Source organism: Tachypleus tridentatus, chromosome 6 (genome assembly GCF_004210375.1).
Source record: "Tachypleus tridentatus isolate NWPU-2018 chromosome 6, ASM421037v1, whole genome shotgun sequence".
Classification (NCBI taxonomy): Eukaryota; Metazoa; Arthropoda; class Merostomata; order Xiphosura; family Limulidae; genus Tachypleus; species Tachypleus tridentatus.
Window position 1 is genome coordinate 138935494 of NC_134830.1, and position 17484 is coordinate 138952977.

General features: G+C 35.4%; 1 protein-coding gene across 1 annotated transcript; it reads left to right on the forward strand.

Moving 5' to 3' along the window:
- The first annotated feature begins 2839 nt into the window (after positions 1-2839).
- Positions 2840-7960, forward strand: LOC143253814 (uncharacterized). Its single transcript, XM_076508218.1, has one exon. It carries the CDS (start codon positions 2910-2912, stop codon positions 4260-4262), a length of 1353 nt encoding a protein of 450 aa, XP_076364333.1. The 5' UTR covers positions 2840-2909; the 3' UTR covers positions 4263-7960.
- The last annotated feature ends 9524 nt before the right edge of the window (positions 7961-17484 follow it).

Genomic DNA, 17484 nt, shown 5'->3' on the forward strand with positions numbered 1-17484 from the left:
CAAGGCCTGGCTCGCAGTTGGCATTTCAATTTATCCCAAAGGTGTTCGATTGGATCGAGGTCAGGGATCTGTGCAGGCCAGTCAAGTTCTTCCACACCAACCTCAGTAAACCATGTCTTTATGGACCTTGCTTTTCATGCTGAAACAAAAATGGCCTTCCCCAAACTGTTGCCACAAAGTTGGAAGCACACAATTCTCTAGAATGTCATTGTATGCTGTAGCATTAAGATTTCCCTTCACTAAAACTGAAGAGCCTAACCCAAACCATGAAAACAGCCTTAGACCATTATTCCTCTGACACAAAACTTTACATTTGTCACTATGCATTCAGGCAAGTAGCGTTCTCATGGCATCTGCCAAACCCAGATTCGTCTGTCAGACTGCCAGATAGTGAAGCGTGATCCATCACTCCAGATAATGCGTTTCCACTGCTCCAGAGTCCAATGGCGGTGTGTTTTACACCACTCCAGCTGATGCTTGGCATTGTGCATGGTGATCTTAGGCTTGTGAGCGGCCACGAAAACCTATTTCATGAAGCTTCAAACAAACAGTTCTTGCACTGACTGTTGCTTTCAGAAGCAGTTTAGAACTCAGTAGTGAATGTTGCAAGTGTAAAGAGACGATTTTAACGCGCTACTAGCTTCAGCACTCGGCGATCCCATTCTGTGAGCTTGTGTGGTCTACCGCTTCGTGGCTGAGCTGTTATTGCTTCTAGACGTTTCCATTTCACAATAACAGCACTTATAGTTAAATGAGCAGCTATAGCAGGGCAGAAATTTGACAAACTGACTTGTTTGAAAGGTGGCATCCAATGACAGTGCCACGTTGAAAGTCACTGAGCTCTTCAGTATGACCCATTTTATCGCCAGTGTTTGTCTTTGAAGATGAGTTTATGCACATGTTAGCAAAGGGTGTGGCAGAAATAGCCGAACCCACAAATTAAAAGAGGTGTTCACATACTTTTGGCCATGTAGTATATTTTACAAAGTAAAATGAAGTCATGAAAGTTGTGGAATTCAGCCACACCATACAGATAGCTTCCACGGTCTAAGCGTTATTTTTGCCTGTTGTGTCCTTTATTTGGCATAATTCTGTTTAATTAATGTTTATTACTAATTCAAAATTGAGCTTAGCTGTAAAACTAGTAGGCCTTATTAGATAACGTAAACTTAACTGTAAAACTAGTAGGCCTAATTAGAAAGCGTAAACCTAACTGGAAAAACTGATAGGCTTAACTAGAAAGCACAAGTTCAAGTTAACTATTTTAGTAAGCTTAACTAGAAAGCATAGGCTTAAATGGAAAACCAGTAGCCCTAATAATAAAGTGTAAGCTTGATTAGAAAAACATAAAATTGAGCTTTGCTGGAAAATCTTCTGAAAGCTATAATAAGCTACTTATTTACTGTCAGTCGTGTTTCGTTTGTTTTCTTTCTCTTTTACCAAAACGGTTGAAACTTATAATAAAGTACTTATGATCTGACTGACCTTCGCCATTGAAGTATTTGCTTTTACTTTTTGAGCTTCGAAGTAACGAAAGCATTAGATCTTTCATCCGTTTATTAGCCAAACGTTGACGCTATTTGAACTTAAGAGTAGTTGATACTATATTTTATCGCCAACACATGCACATGCTTGCACGTAATCATTTCATTGTCCCTGAGTTTTTGTACTTTATCTTTGACTTCAGCCTTTCTGATCATGGTGTTTGTTTCACAAGGAGATTTCTAGATTTTTTTATCTTCTAGAAGTTTGTGTTTATATGGGTATAAACTTAAAGTCTTTAGATGAAATTAAAAAATATATCCTCTTTCTCTGTATGAAATGTTTGTTTATTTTAGAGCAAAGCCACATTGGTGTATTTGCTGAATTTGTTTGGAATTAAGCACAAAACTACACAATTTGCTATTTGTGCTCTGCCCACCACGGGTATGGAAACTCGGATTCTAGCGATGTGAGCCTGCAGATAAATCGCTCTGTCACTGCGGAGCGTATTTACTGTATCCACCGTGAATAAGAATCCCCGGATTTGAGTATTGTAGCTTCTTAGACCAACCATTCTCCTACCAAGGAACATGTATTTGACTTGGGTATGGAAGGAATGGGGCATGTGCTTAACATGGAAATCATATAAGATTTTAATCGTTTGGAACTTAGATTCCAGGGAGACATATCTATATTCATTTTAGTGCTAAATTATATATATATATATTTTTTTTTTTACAAAACTGGGTTTAGATAGTTCTGGTGGGCACAGTAAAGATAGCCCATTTTGCAGCATTATGCTTAAGCTCATGTAAACATACAAACAAACATGTGCCCCTACCCCACTTCAAGCCTCAGTAGTAAGTCTGAACCCCTACCCCACTTCAAGCCTCAGTAGTAAGTCTGAACCCCTACCCCACTTCAAGCCTCAGTAGTAACTCTAAAAACCTGGAACGCTGAAAATTGGTTTTCTATATCCCTGGTGAGCAAAGTACAGACTACCAACTATATAAGTCAACAACAAATAAACACAAATAATTTGGCGTCTCGTGACTTGCGGAAAGCCGTTTTTTGAAATGTTGAAAGGATATGGACCTGTCAATAATTCTAGGGCTGAAATACGACCCTTATTTCATGGGTCCGTTACGTACTGGGTAAATATTTTATTATTACACCAACCAGTTACATTGCTTCGATTCCACCTAACATAAAACTTTCATATATAGCCAGCTTGCTGAATTTCAAATAAGTCCAAGACTATTAGACTAACGGAAAAGAAACGCAGTTTAATAATTTGTTTAGATTCTTAGCTATAAAAATGATTTATGTGTTGAGATCTATAGATATTTCCGTTTCTCTCTCTTTTTTCTTTCAGAACTGATTTTCTCTCCATCAACAGCATGATTTTATTGTCGGACTGACGTCATATGCCATCCGATCATAAAATGGCGGACATAACTCAAGAAAACATTGCTAAAAAAATACATGACATCCCGGAGCATTACTTGGGTATGGTGATACATTTCTTAATGCACTTTCACAATGAGACCACTGACTTTAAAACTCCACATTTGCGGCCAGCACTAAAAAACGTCTTCCCTCTCTACTTGGTCCTCTACGGTCTGGTAGGGGCCGCCGGCCTGTTTCTGAACGCGAACATGTTGCGTCGAATCCTTCTGCGCAGGAAACATTGTGAGAACATAGAGAAGTACCTGGCTAGCAACGCCTTGAACGACATGTTTAAATGCATCGTCGTTATGCCGGTTTCCTTGGCAACGCTGGCTCTCCAGAACTGGATTCTCGGTGGATTCCTCTGTCACTTTCTTCCAATAGCGCAAGACGTTCCATTTTACGCCACGTTTCTCACGTTCTTAAGCGTAGCCTTTGACCGCTACAAAGCCATTCTAAATCCACTGAAGCCTCGTAATATCGCCGGATTCTGGCTCTTAGGGACTTGGGTGTCAAGCTTCCTCGTAGCCCTGCCGTACAGTGTGTATTCGGAGTACGTTGATTTGGAAAAATATTTCGGCGACCAGTTTAAAGGTGTGGGGATATGCGTCGTTAATGTGGAGAATAACATCGAAGAGTTCATCCGGGCTCTTTTCATTGTTCTATATGCCACACCCGCTGTCCTTATTATGTATCTCCATCTTAAAGTCACCGTGGAAATCAACAACCGTAACAACTCGAACAGCCAAAGATCTAAAACATTAAGTCACGAAGATGTCTCCATTTCTTCTGTGGCGACATCTAGCGTCATGGAAACGAGAAAATCCTCCGCTGTACCTCTACCCGTTGACGTTGAAGACGTGCCAAAAGGTCCCAGTAGCGATGTCGCTGGCCAGAATCTAGGGATTGGAATAGGAAGGTATCGACCTCAAGACGACGAGGACTTAGACTGGAATCGAGAAAGAGTTGTCCAAAAGTGCTTTTTTATGATGACACTTTTTTATACGTTCTGCTTGTTCCCACTACACGTGACCCGGCTGGTCAAGCACGTGGTCACAGAAACAGTAGAACACACTTCTCACTTCGACCTGGCTTTCATCAACGTGGTCTTGGTTGCTCTTCTACCAACTATTGTCACTCCAGTACTCCACCGTTCTATGGACTCTCGCAGGGCTCCTAGAGAAGACTCGGGTATCTACGTGACTCTCAAGAGACACACTTCAAATTTTTCTCTTCAACGTATTGGAAGCGGAATTCACGAGGCTGGATACAAGAAATCATTCTTACCTACTGATAACGTTTGTCAGGGTCATATAGAAGACGGGTGCTGATAAAGTTACCCTAACAAAATGGGTAAAGATGGTGGCTGTTGAAAACGTTCTCCCCGAATAGAATTGATAAAAGTGGATGTCGATAAAGTTCCCCACGAATAGAATTGATAAAATTAGGTGTCGATAAAGTTCCCCCTGAATAGAATTGATAAAAGTGGATTTCGATAAAGTTCCACCGAAAAGAATTGATAAAAGTAGGTGTCGATAAAGTTCCCCCCGAATAGAATTGATTAAAGTAAGTGTCGATAAAGTTACCCCCGAATAGAATTGATAAAAGTGGGCGTCGATAAAGCCCCCCGAATAGAATTGATAAAAGTGAGTGTCGATAAAGTTCAAATAATAGAGTTCTTAAAGAAGATAGGTATTTTTTTTCTTATTTTAAGGGGGGAAATGTTTGAAAGCCACGTATAGCTTAATAATTATACCACTTGTGGAATTAAATCCAAGTCAGTTTACGATAAATGATTTTGCTGGATTTAAAACGTTCTTTGAAAGCTTTACCCTGATTCGTTTAGCAGAAACACTTAGACAAAATTGGTACATTTATCTTCTGGAAAAAAATAAAAATGTGGATATATTTCTGTGAGGGTAAAATCTCCAAGATGAAAGGTAAGAGATACTGCGAAAAAAACACAAAACAAACGAGTATAAGGAGTAACAAACTAACATGTACTCATAAAAGAATAATACAACAAACTATGTGGGCACGTGTGCTGATTTTATGTGGTGTCAGTTTCTAACTGCCACGTGTTTGTAAACCTTATTGTCACCTAATACCAGTTAGATTCTATTTTACTGCTAGGTGTCACTAGTTCAGTTAATGTAAACTGTGGAAATAATGCACAAACAAAAAGATCTGAGCGTGATCTAGCAGTTGATGTGTTGGGCCCAAGGTTCGAGCCGTGATATGCTTTTGTTTTTCATACTTTTATCACTGGAGAATTTTAATTAGATAGTCGATCTTACTGTTTTGGGAGAGGTCTTCTGGTTGGTTTCCTCTCTTTGGTGAGAAGCTTTAAATTGAGAGTGGTTATACCTGACCTTTATGATACTCGAGCCAAATTAAACTATGGTCGAAACTTTTAAACAACAACAGATAATTTTGAAGAATGGTGAAAATAAATGTGAGAATTGTTTATTTCTCAATACTGGATAAAAAAAAAAGACGTGAATGAAAAAATCTCAAAGCTGAAAAGTTTCAAAAACAGTTCACAAGCACGTGCTCTTGATACTAAACAAATACATCGAGTGCAGACATGTCACGAAACACGAAACGTCTGAAGAACATCTGAGACTTTTCTCTTTTTTTAAATCTGTGTAACGCTGACTTGGGTATCGTAGACATTCTGTGAACAATAACATATTTACGTTTCCAAGTTTCGGCTTTGCATTTCAACTCGGGTTACGAGGCCACTTGGTAACGAAGTAAATCCGAAATCTTAAAATAAAATTCATCTTTCTACAAAACATCCGGGACCGTTAACGACTGGAATTTGTACGTCTGTGAGAAGTTATGTGAGTAAAACGTTGACGTCCCAATGTAGTCAATGTTTGTTTGTTTGTTTTGTTTTTTGAATTTCGCACAAAGCTACTCGAGGGCTATCTGCGCTAGCCGTCCCTAATTTAGCAGTGTAAGACTAGAGGGAAGGCAGCTAGTCATCACCACCCACCGCCAACTCTTGGGCTACTCTTTTACCAACGAATAGTGGAATTGACCGTAACGTTATAACGCCCCCACGGCTGAAAGGGCGAGCATGTTTGGCGCGACGGGGATGCGAACCCGCGACTCTCAGATTACGAGTCGCACGCCTTATCACACGCTGGGCCATGCCAGGCCCCCCAATGTAGTCAAAGTATTTCGGATCTACATCATGGAAATGTCAGCATGATACATTTCAGATTTAACAGCTATTCTAAATTGGAATATGAACAAGTACATTAGTAAACAAGATATAAAAAACTTGCATTGTATTAACGTTTATAAATATGTTAATTTAAATGCCATAGAAAATTATTTCAAATAATCTAAAGATGTTGACGTTAAAATATTTAGAAACATTCATGTCGTATTTTTTTGTTTAAGAAAAGAAAATGTATATTTCATGGCATCAGGTAAAGTTATTCTGGACAAAAAGTGTAGCATTAAGTAAGGCTGTAGTGGACAAAGTGTAGCATCAGGTAAAGTTATTCTGCACAAAAAGTGTAGTATTAAGTAAGGCTGTAGTGGACAAAGTGTAGCATCAGGTAAAGTTATTCTGCACAAAAAGTGTAGCATTAAGTAAGGCTGTAGTGGACAAAGTGTAGCATCAGATAAAGTTATTCTGCACAAAAAGTGTAGCATTAAGTAAGGCTGTAGTGGACAAAGTGTAGCATCAGGTAAAGTTATTCTGCACAAAATGTGTAGCATTAAGTAAGGCTATAGTGGACAAAGTGTAGCATCAGGTAAAGTTATTCTGGACAAAAAGTGTAGCATTAAGTAAGGCTGTAGTGGACAAAGTGTAGCATCAGGTAAAGTTATTCTGCACAAAAAGTGTAGCATTAAGTAAGGCTGTAGTGGACAAAGTGTAGCATCAGGTAAAGTTATTCTGCACAAAAAGTGTAGCATTAAGTAAGGCTGTAGTGGACAAAGTGTAGCATCAGGTAAAGTTATTCTGCACAAAAAGTGTAGCATTAAGTAAGGCTATAGTGGACAAAGTGTAGCATCAGGTAAAGTTATTCTGCACAAAAAGTGTAGCATTAAGTAAGGCTGTAGTGGACAAAGTGTAGCATCAGGTAAAGTTATTCTGCACAAAAAGTGTAGCATTATGTAAGGCTGTAGTGGACAAAGTGTAGCATCAGGTAAAGTTATTTTGGACAAAGTGCAGCATCAAATAAAATTATGTAGTGATTGATTCATAAATTGGAACACAAGGCTTATAAATGAAGAACAAAACAATAGATTGGGAAAAAATTGTGATTTTGAACTCTTGTAAATGTATTTAATCCATCACCAATATGGAACTTTTCAGTAGCTTACCAAAGAAATTTAAAACATAACCATTATGTAAGTTTCAACACTTTCTTACCTCGTTTATTGTGGTTCAGAATCAGAGGTACATAAAAATAAAATTTTTAGAACCTACTTTTGCACCTGATAAGTTATTACCCAAGACGTTTTTTGTTCATTATTCACACTCGTCATTGAAAAAACTGCAGTTAACCTTAATTTTATAACAAATTTTAGATATGTTGGTTTCCGAACTTAACTTTTAAAATAAACGCATGTTTATACAATTATCCTAGCTGAAAAATATATTAGTCAAAATTCAAGATGCAAAAACCAAAACAAAAATCATACATTGATAGGAATTAAGCGAGTGCAAGTAGGCCTAATATGAGCTAAGCCTACTTTGTTCTGGTAACGCAGTGTGGTGATTGAGACAGAAGGTTTACTATCCCATTGATTGCTTTTAAATATTTTTAAGTACAGATAATGATACAAGATTAAACATGGTAAAGTATCGTAATTACATCATAAATTCCCTCTAATGTGTTTTATTGTAATGTATTTATAAAGCAGTGGCGTTATGGTCATTGTGTGCGAGAAGAAGAAATTTCAAATTTCTACAGGTATTGTAAAATTATTGCATGGCTATTATAAAAATATCATTTGTGATTCATTTGGAATAAGATGTAGCAATTTTCCAACGATGTAATGAAATGGAAGACCGTTATACTGTAATAAAATTATACAACTGTTCTCTCTACAAATTGGTAATGTTTTAAAAGCTGTCTTGTTATCACAGCATCTAGAGATGTGAAGGTGTGTGTACTGTCATAATTCAAGAGAAAGTATTAATGTAACATACGAGTTATGGCTGAGAAAAATAGCCAAGTAACACCGCGAAGATAGTTTACACGTGTTTCTTTCCAGATATGTGCCTATTGCGATCATGACAACTGCAGTTAGATGTACAGACAGACAAGCAGACCATAGAAATTCTGACTAACAGACACACAGACAGAAAAAACAGACAAGCAGATACATTATTGCTGAACTAATAGCTGAATGAGCGAAAGAGAAAGGTGGACAGATAGACACATGGATAAACATGGTGCTATTGATATGTTGTCATTTTACTGATTATATCTAAACATGGTGGTGTATTGATATGTTGTCATTTTACTGATTACATCTAAACATGGTGGTGTATTGATATGTTGTCATTTTACTGATTACTTCTGAACATGGTGTTGTGGTAATGTTGTCATTTCACTGATTACATCGAAACATGGTGCTTTTGATATGTTGTCATTTTACTGATTACATCTAAACATGATGCTGTTGTAATGTTGTCATTTTAGTGATTACATCGAAACATGGTGGTGTTGATATGTTGTCATTTTACTGATTACATCTGAACATGATGGTGTTGATATGTTGTCATTTTACTGATTACATCTGAACATGGTGGTGTCTTGATATGTTGTCATTTTACCGATTACATCTGAACATGGTGGTGTTGATATGTTGTCATTTTACTGATTACATCTGGATATGATGTTGTAATGTTGTCATTTTACTGATTACATCTGAACATGGTGGTGTGTTGATATGTTGTCATTTTACTGATTGCATTGAAACATGGTGGTGTTGATATGTTGTCATTTTTACTAATCACATCTGAACATGTTGGTGTTGATATGCTGTCATTTTACTGGTTACATCTGAACATGGTTGTTTTATATGTTTCCATTTTACTTATAGCATCTAAATATGGTGGCATATATCAACATCGAGATATTATCTCTAGTATTTTTACAGGTTACACCTAAACATATTATTATTTATTTATAGATTTACATGGGTTTTGCTTTCAATAGTGTAGGCTTAGGGAAGAAAATATCCTGTCGAAGAGAAAAGTAAAAGCAGAAAACCTGGGACGACGTCGCAACAACCAAAAACGGAAGATCTTGAATTACTTCGAAACAGTAAAAAAAATAAAACCTGGATCGACGTCGTAACACGCAAAAAAAACAAAAAAAAACGAAAAGCAGTAGCTGTTTTTAGTACCAAAACTAAAAACCTGAAACGACGTTTTACGATAAAAAAAACAAATGAAAAAGTGAAGTTTGGAACAACAAGCAACCCTTTTATAACAGATTACATTTCTCTTATCCTATTCGTTTATAAATAATGCCTTCTTATTTAACAAACAATCCATTAAAACTGCCGTCAACATTTGAACGAAATGTTACACCCGAATGACTCGGGGTCATTAGGAACGTTAAGCAGGTTACCTAGTATTTAGAACTCTTAATTTCACCCCTATATTAACAACAATAAAGCAGCTATTAAAGTTTAGCATTACCTAGTTTTGAGACTCATGTCTCTAGACTGCGTTATTGATTTTGTAATTAGAAGGTCCTTTCTATATTTTCTACTTCCTAATAAATTTCCATCATATTTTACATGCAAAGCTTTCGATGACACTTTGGAACCGAAGAAAATACACGAGAAGATATCTAGACAACAGCTGCTTTTAATTTGAAATTAGAGCAAAAATTGATTAGGAGAAATTTAAAAAATTAAATTCATTCAACCGAACGATGAAATTATTTTATCAGTGTTTAGTAAATAAAAATATAACTGTGACTTAAGGAAGTATATTACGCATTTAATATTTTAAAATGAAAATAACGATTAAAATATTTAATTATCGGTTTTCATGAACCAATTGCAGCGGCGATGGAGTCTTTTTTGTACGGTGGTGTCGCTGCAAGCTGTTTAACGAAACAGTAATCCACGATATGGAAGCTATCGCTGTTGTTGCTGTGTTACTTTAATGTTGGGATCAGCTGCCTCTTCAAACTCTTTCGTGTTTCAACTAGGTGTTATTAAGTTCCCGTTTTCTGAAATATGAGAACAAAATAACTAGTCTTAAATTTTACCCATGATATCCTTTAAAGATATGTTTCAAATAAAATAAAGACGGTAATAAAATCACGTTCAGAACATGGGATCATCCCCTTTTTCACGAGACTCGCACGCTTTCAGAAAATAAACCACACCTTAATTATTACAAGTTTTTCGAATATCAACTTTTCATCTTCAGACTAAGGTGTTTTCGAAGGATAGACTAGACTTACTTGTTCACTCTTTCAAAAGATAAACTAGAGGTTGTATTAATTGTTTGTTTGTTTTCTGCTATTGTCCTAAATGTGCCTAATACACGTTTCAGTAAAGAACAAATTTTCTTTGACTTTGAAAGATTGAGATAGTTATTTTACGTACAAAACCTTTGACGTTCGGTCGTTTAATATTTTTTTATCATCATACTAATACATTATTCTTCTAACATTGCCGCATAATTCTCGAAATCATCAAAAAAGAAAGAAAGACAAAGCGAAAGAGAGAGGAATGTTCTTGTACTTTCTACGTTTAAATATGAAACGTTACGGGTGGTTTTAGAAACAGATGTAACAGTCGGTTTTAAAAATAGATGTTACAAGTGATGTTAGAAACACATGTTTTTTTTATTATGCATATATCCACCACAAGTAATCGAACCCGGATTTTATCGTTGTAACTCTGTAAACTTAGCACTTCCACTACAGGACAAAATATTACTAAAATTGTATCTGAATCGTTTTAGTTTCTTCCTAAATGATTACTTTCAAAACTGGTTTGAAAAATTGTTTAGTGAACACAAAGACAGATGTTCTACAATGCAACATCACAAAGCAAAGATTCATATAATAAAAAGCGTTTATATATATTATATTTTATTTTTGTATAAATTTAGAATTTGTAATGCTACATGTAATTTTGCTTTTACACACTAGATGGCAGCCCTTATGGGAAAGGAATACATGTTACAATTGAGGATTTTGTACCGTTTATTTTCTCTTTGTCCGTTGAAGTAATATACACAAAAATGGAGAAGAATAACAAGCGACCTTTATTTTTAACGTTATTTTTATTTTTTTATGTTTCTGTCAGTCTTTCTGGTATTTTATTTCAGTCTTTCAATACCATATGCCAACCGAGGTGAATAACATTTCCAACAAAAATATAAAAAATAAATTGTTTTTAAGTTGTCGCCTAGTGGCATGTTTGTTTACCGATCGCAAAACACAACCTTAGAGAAGTTCACTGTACAAATATGAAATACCCTTGCTGATCTGAAGGGTTCAACCCACCCTTCGTGATCTACAGAAGCCACAATATACCAACCATGATACTGCATTATTTAAAGTTACTCCTATATCCCTCGCAGGGGGACCTAACAACCTCAAGAGAATCCATATCTGTAAAAGAAAAAAAATCTTGGGACACTTGCTAAAGGTATCGTAATACGTGGAGGGTTGTAACAGCAGTTTTTAACATATTACCCCTTGAGGGGGCAACTTCACCATATACATCTCCTTGACCATGCCGATACCTACTGCCAAGTTAGATACTGTTAACGGTAAGCTAGTCAAAGGTACAGATACACTAACAAGTAACCATGGTGACCCTGGGATCTGTAGGTGATCAGGAACACAAAAATGTACGTTATGTTCTGGTTCAACGACCCTGAAATCTACTCCTTCATCAATCCATCATGTCTTGGTGACCATCTGGTAGAGGGCTATTTCATATAAATAAGGTTACCCTGAGTCAGGCTAGGTTCTACTAGCTCTGAAACTGTAAGAGAAGTTAGCTGGACATATATATATATATATATATATATGCAACGTTACAAAGTGAATTAATAAAGTACCCAAAGCAAAACGTGCGTTTAAAGTTGTTTTTTTTCAAAGTTTACAAAACGGTGGTCCGTATTTAGAATGCAGTATCAACAGGAAATAATGTTTCATCTTTATAAATATACATAGCTGTCAACAGCCAGAGATGCAGACAATATAACCATTGTAACAATATGAACTCGCAACACTATTTTAACGTACAGTATTAATTGTGTGGGCTTCGTCAAATCTCAAAACGTTGTTATATAAACTCAACTGGTAAAACAACAATTCTTGATTCTACCTGGCCTATTGATCAATAAACTAATAGTCCACAGTTCGACTAACTTATAATTAATAGTTGAGCTTTTTAAATCCACTTTTTACCTATTGTTAATCAACCATATACAGAGCTTGATCTATTGATAACCACTATTAATTCCACTAATAATCCAGTGTTTGACCAGAAGAACTGAAACTATCTTGGTACCTTAAAAAATTATTTAAACATTTTTGGTGTTATTTGGAAAGTAACTTAAATATATTGTAATCACACATAACATTTATCATTTCGTTGGAATTCAACTGAGTTGAAGATTCTTGACTAGAACTAGTAATCAAGTGAGTTGAGTAGTCTTGAGTTACGTAAAACATTTATAGCTACCTCAATTCATGTTTAAAGTCAGTAGTCTCAATCTTAACCTTCTTGAGGGAAAAACAATATCATACAGTCCACATCAAAAGATGTGTCGTTGTCACTTACGTTGGATCATACAGTCCACATCAAAGGATGTGTAGTTGTCACTTATTTTCGAGAAAAAGATCTTTATAAAATTCCACTGACAAAAATAGTTATTGTTAATTCATTAACAAACGAGGTTACCTGTTCTAAAAATTCCAGAATTTCATGATTTATGTGGTAAAATTTCTTGTCTACTCACATTCAGAATTTCTTTAGAGAAGTGCGCCATCTAACTTTTTATTTTCAGTGGTGAAATAATATTTACGTTTATCCTCTCCCAGATTTCGTCTCGGGGCTTCAAAATATTGTTTAATTAATAGATAGAACTGTTAGGATAAAGCAGGTGTAAAAACATTAGTTCATCTGCCAATCTACAGAAGTAAACATGGACGGTTTGTTTCAGATAAAATAATCACATTTTATCTTGATTGGTTTATTTTTAGATTTTGAAATAACCATCTGAAGATAAGATATACGAACAGAGATGTAAACTAAATAACTCTAAAAACATGTACTAAATATAAACTTAAAGTAAAAAAAAAATTGTTGCTAACCATACACGCACACGTAAACACAAAACTGAAATGCATGTATTTCTGTCTTTCCGATACCTAAGGGAACAAGGAGTGATGAGACTATATTCTCACAGTAAAGAGGGTGTGATTTAACGGCCACTCTAAAGGAATTATTTAATAATCTATCTCAATATAATTCTTCTGTTGTTTAATAGTAGATTATTCCTTTCAGTGATGTGGAAGGCATTGATATCTTATCTAACGATAACATAGATATTTCTGGGATTATTATCTGTTTTATCTGATTAAAAAATCGTTTCAAAGTTACCGACTAGAACAAAATCATCATTCGAATTTAGATTGTAGGACTACTAGTGCTATCTAGTCGTGAGTTTTTATACTATTAAGGCAATTAAAAAATATTTTCTTCTTAACGAAGACAATAAAAATTTCATAGCAAGAAACTGTTTTTAGTTAATTACTCTGAAGTATATTTATTATTTTGTCAACTGCGTAAAGAATAAAATATATTAAAATATTTACACTGAACAAAGACTACGCCTTCTAAAGACAGTATTACAACCTGAGTCCAAATCGTTTAGTTACTAATTAAGATTGGTTTTGGTGTTTGAATTTTGCACAAAACTACACGAGGGCTATCTGCACTAGTCGTTCCTAATTTAGCAGTGTAAGACTAGAGGGAAGGCAGCTAGTCATCATCACCCACCGCCAACTCTTGGGCTACTTTTTTATCAACGAATAGTGGGATTAATTGAAAAATTATAACACCCTCACGGCTAAAAAGGCGAGTATGTTTGGTGTGACGGTGATTCAAACCCGCGACCCTCAGATTATAAGTTGAACGCCGTAACCACCTGGCCATGCCGGGCCCATTTGCTGTCCTAATGGAGCCATTTCGTCTGTCACAAGAAATAATTACTGAGACGTTATGTTGTTTATTTTTCGGTATTCCAACAACGTGGGTATGGGACGCGAACCAGGATATCTCGGATTCACAGTCTGGCACATTAACTATTTAGCCAGTGGTCATGTCAAAATAAAGGTAATCTACTGATACTGCAAGTTCATTTCATGTTATGTGAAGGTCAAGATAATTCCTTGTAATGTGAAGTTCATGAGATGTTCGAGGTCGTACAAGTAAAACACGCCGCCAGACGTTGACAGTATATTTAACGCTAGTGACACTGTATGTAGGTAGTCCTAACTGTTAAACAATATTAAGTTTCTTTACTGTATATACGGAAATGTTGTCTAATTTATTCTTTACTAACGAATTGTGGGATTGACTGACATTACAACGCCCTTACAGCTGATAGGGCGAGCAGGCCTTTTGTGTACGTAGTAGTTGAGGAAATATTCAAATATTAGAAAATAAAAGATTTAGTGAATCTAAAGCTTACAAGTTGACAATAAAACACCATACTGAACATGAATCTATGTTGTTTTGTCTGCTCCTCCCCTGAACAATAAGATTAGATTGCTGATTCGTCAGTTCTTCTGAGTGACAGTATAGTTAATCCAAGTGAAAATTGTAATTATATTAGCATTTAACATGAAAATAGAAGCAAGATCACATTAGTAATTCTTAGCATAATACTGACTAATAAGTGACTTTAATAAAATTGAAAAGAATTACTGTGGCCTCCAAATCGGTATGATGATTCCTGGTATTATGCGAAAAGTCTCGTCGGCACTGGTTATGGCAGATATACTGTCATTCATGTATTATTGTGTATTTTTCTCAAGAGTTAGCGGTGGATGGTGATGCGTAACTGCCTTCTCTCTTGTCTATTACTTCAAAATTAGGAACGATCAGCGTCGCTAGCTCTGTAATAGCTTTTGGTGAAATTCAAAACAAACAAACAAAAGTGAAGCTTAAATGAGGTCACGTTGACGTTGATGTCAGTAAGTGATGTCATAACATCAAAGCAAGGTTAAGGTCGATCACTGTTGTTAGAAGGTCATGTCAAAATAAAGATAATTCATTGATACTGCAAGTTCATTTCATGTTATGTGAAGGTCAAGATAATTCCTTGTAATGTGAAGTTCATGAGAAGTTCGAGGTCGTTCAGTGTTATTAAATGGTTAAATCGAAGTTAATGTTATTCAAAGGTCATATACAGGTCACCTGATAATGACACGTGTTCCTTATTTCCTATACTTACATATGTTTCAAGTGGTCTACTTCTAACTACCGACTGTTTCTCGTTTTGGAAACGACTTTTTAATACCTGATGAGTGACTCAGCACACATTCCGAAACGTCGTTTCCAAACTTACACAGCATCTTTGACCCAGCTTTTATACCTTTACAGTTTGACACATGAAACTTATAGTTAAACGTTTCTTTACAGTTTGACACTACACCTGAAACTTATAGTTAAACGTTTCTTTACAGTTTGACACTACACATGAAACTTATAGTTAAACGTCTCTTTACAGTTTGACACTACACCTGAAACTTATAGTTAAGCGTTTCTTAACAGTTTGACACTACACCTGAAACTTATAGTTAAGCGTTTCTTAACAGTTTGACACTACACATGAAACTTATAGTTAAACATTTCTTTACAGTTTGACACTACACATGAAACTTATAGTTAAACATTTCTTTACAGTTTGACACTACACATGAAACTTATAGTTAAACGTCTCTTAACAGTTTCACACTACACCTGAAACTTATAGTTAAGCGTTTCTTAGCAGTTTGACACTACACATGAAACTTATAGTTAAACGTTTCTTTACAGTTTGACACTACACCTGAAACTTATAGTTAAACGTTTCTTTACAGTTTGACACTACACATGAAACTTATAGTTAAACGTCTCTTTACAGTTTGACACTACACCTGAAACTTATAGTTAAGCGTTTCTTAACAGTTTGACACTACACCTGAAACTTATAGTTAAGCGTTTCTTAACAGTTTGACACTACACATGAAACTTATAGTTAAACATTTCTTTACAGTTTGACACTACACATGAAACTTATAGTTAAACATTTCTTTACAGTTTGACACTACACATGAAACTTATAGTTAAACGTCTCTTAACAGTTTCACACTACACCTGAAACTTATAGTTAAGCGTTTCTTAGCAGTTTGACACTACACATGAAACTTATAGTTAAACGTTTCTTTACAGTTTGACACTACACCTGAAACTTATAGTTAAACATTTCTTTACAGTTTGACACTACACATGAAACTTATAGTTAAACGTCTCTTAACAGTTTCACACTACACCTGAAACTTATAGTTAAGCGTTTCTTAGCAGTTTGACACTACACATGAAACTTATAGTTAAACGTTTCTTTACAGTTTGACACTACACATGAAACTTATAGTTAAACGTTTCTTTACAGTTTGACATTACACCTGAAACTTATAGTTAAACGTCTTTTTACAGTTTGACACTACACCTGAAACTTATAGTTAAGCGTTTCTTAACAGTTTGACACTACACATGAAACTTATAGTTAAACGTCTCTTTACAGTTTGACACTACACCTGAAACTTATAGTTAAGCGTTTCTTAACAGTTTGACACTACACATGAAACTTATAGTTAAACGTTTCTTTACAGTTTGACACTACACATGAAACTTATAGTTAAGCGTCTTTTTACAGTTTGACACTACACCTGAAACTTATAGTTAAGCGTTTCTTAACAGTTTGACACTACACATGAAACTTATAGTTAAGCGTTTCTTAACAGTTTGACACTACACCTGAAACTTATAGTTAAACGTTTCTTAACAGTTTGACACTACACATGAAACTTATAGTTAAACGTTTCTTTACAGTTTGACACTACACACGAAACTTATAGTTAAACGTTTCTTTACAGTTTGACACTACACCTGAAACTTATAGTTAAACGTTTCTTTACAGTTTGACACTACACACGAAACTTATAGTTAAACGTTTCTTTTTTCTTCTCCGGAAAAAAAGTGTAGAAACCATCGGTAAAAAAACAAAACCAGCTAACACCAGCACTCTTTGAGTTTCTGAATCTCTCAGCTAGGTATGAGGCTTGTAGCAGTTACACGACTTAAGAGAATTAAAGGGGATTAGTTTTGAAAACGTCATTATCATGTTGCTAATCTACAAACAGATTATCGCTGGTAGGTTATAAGATGAAATGACTTTCTGTGAAACAAGACATTTCCGGGAAATGTACCTGACTGTGAAACAAAACATCTCTGTGAAATGTCTTTCACCGTAAAACAAGA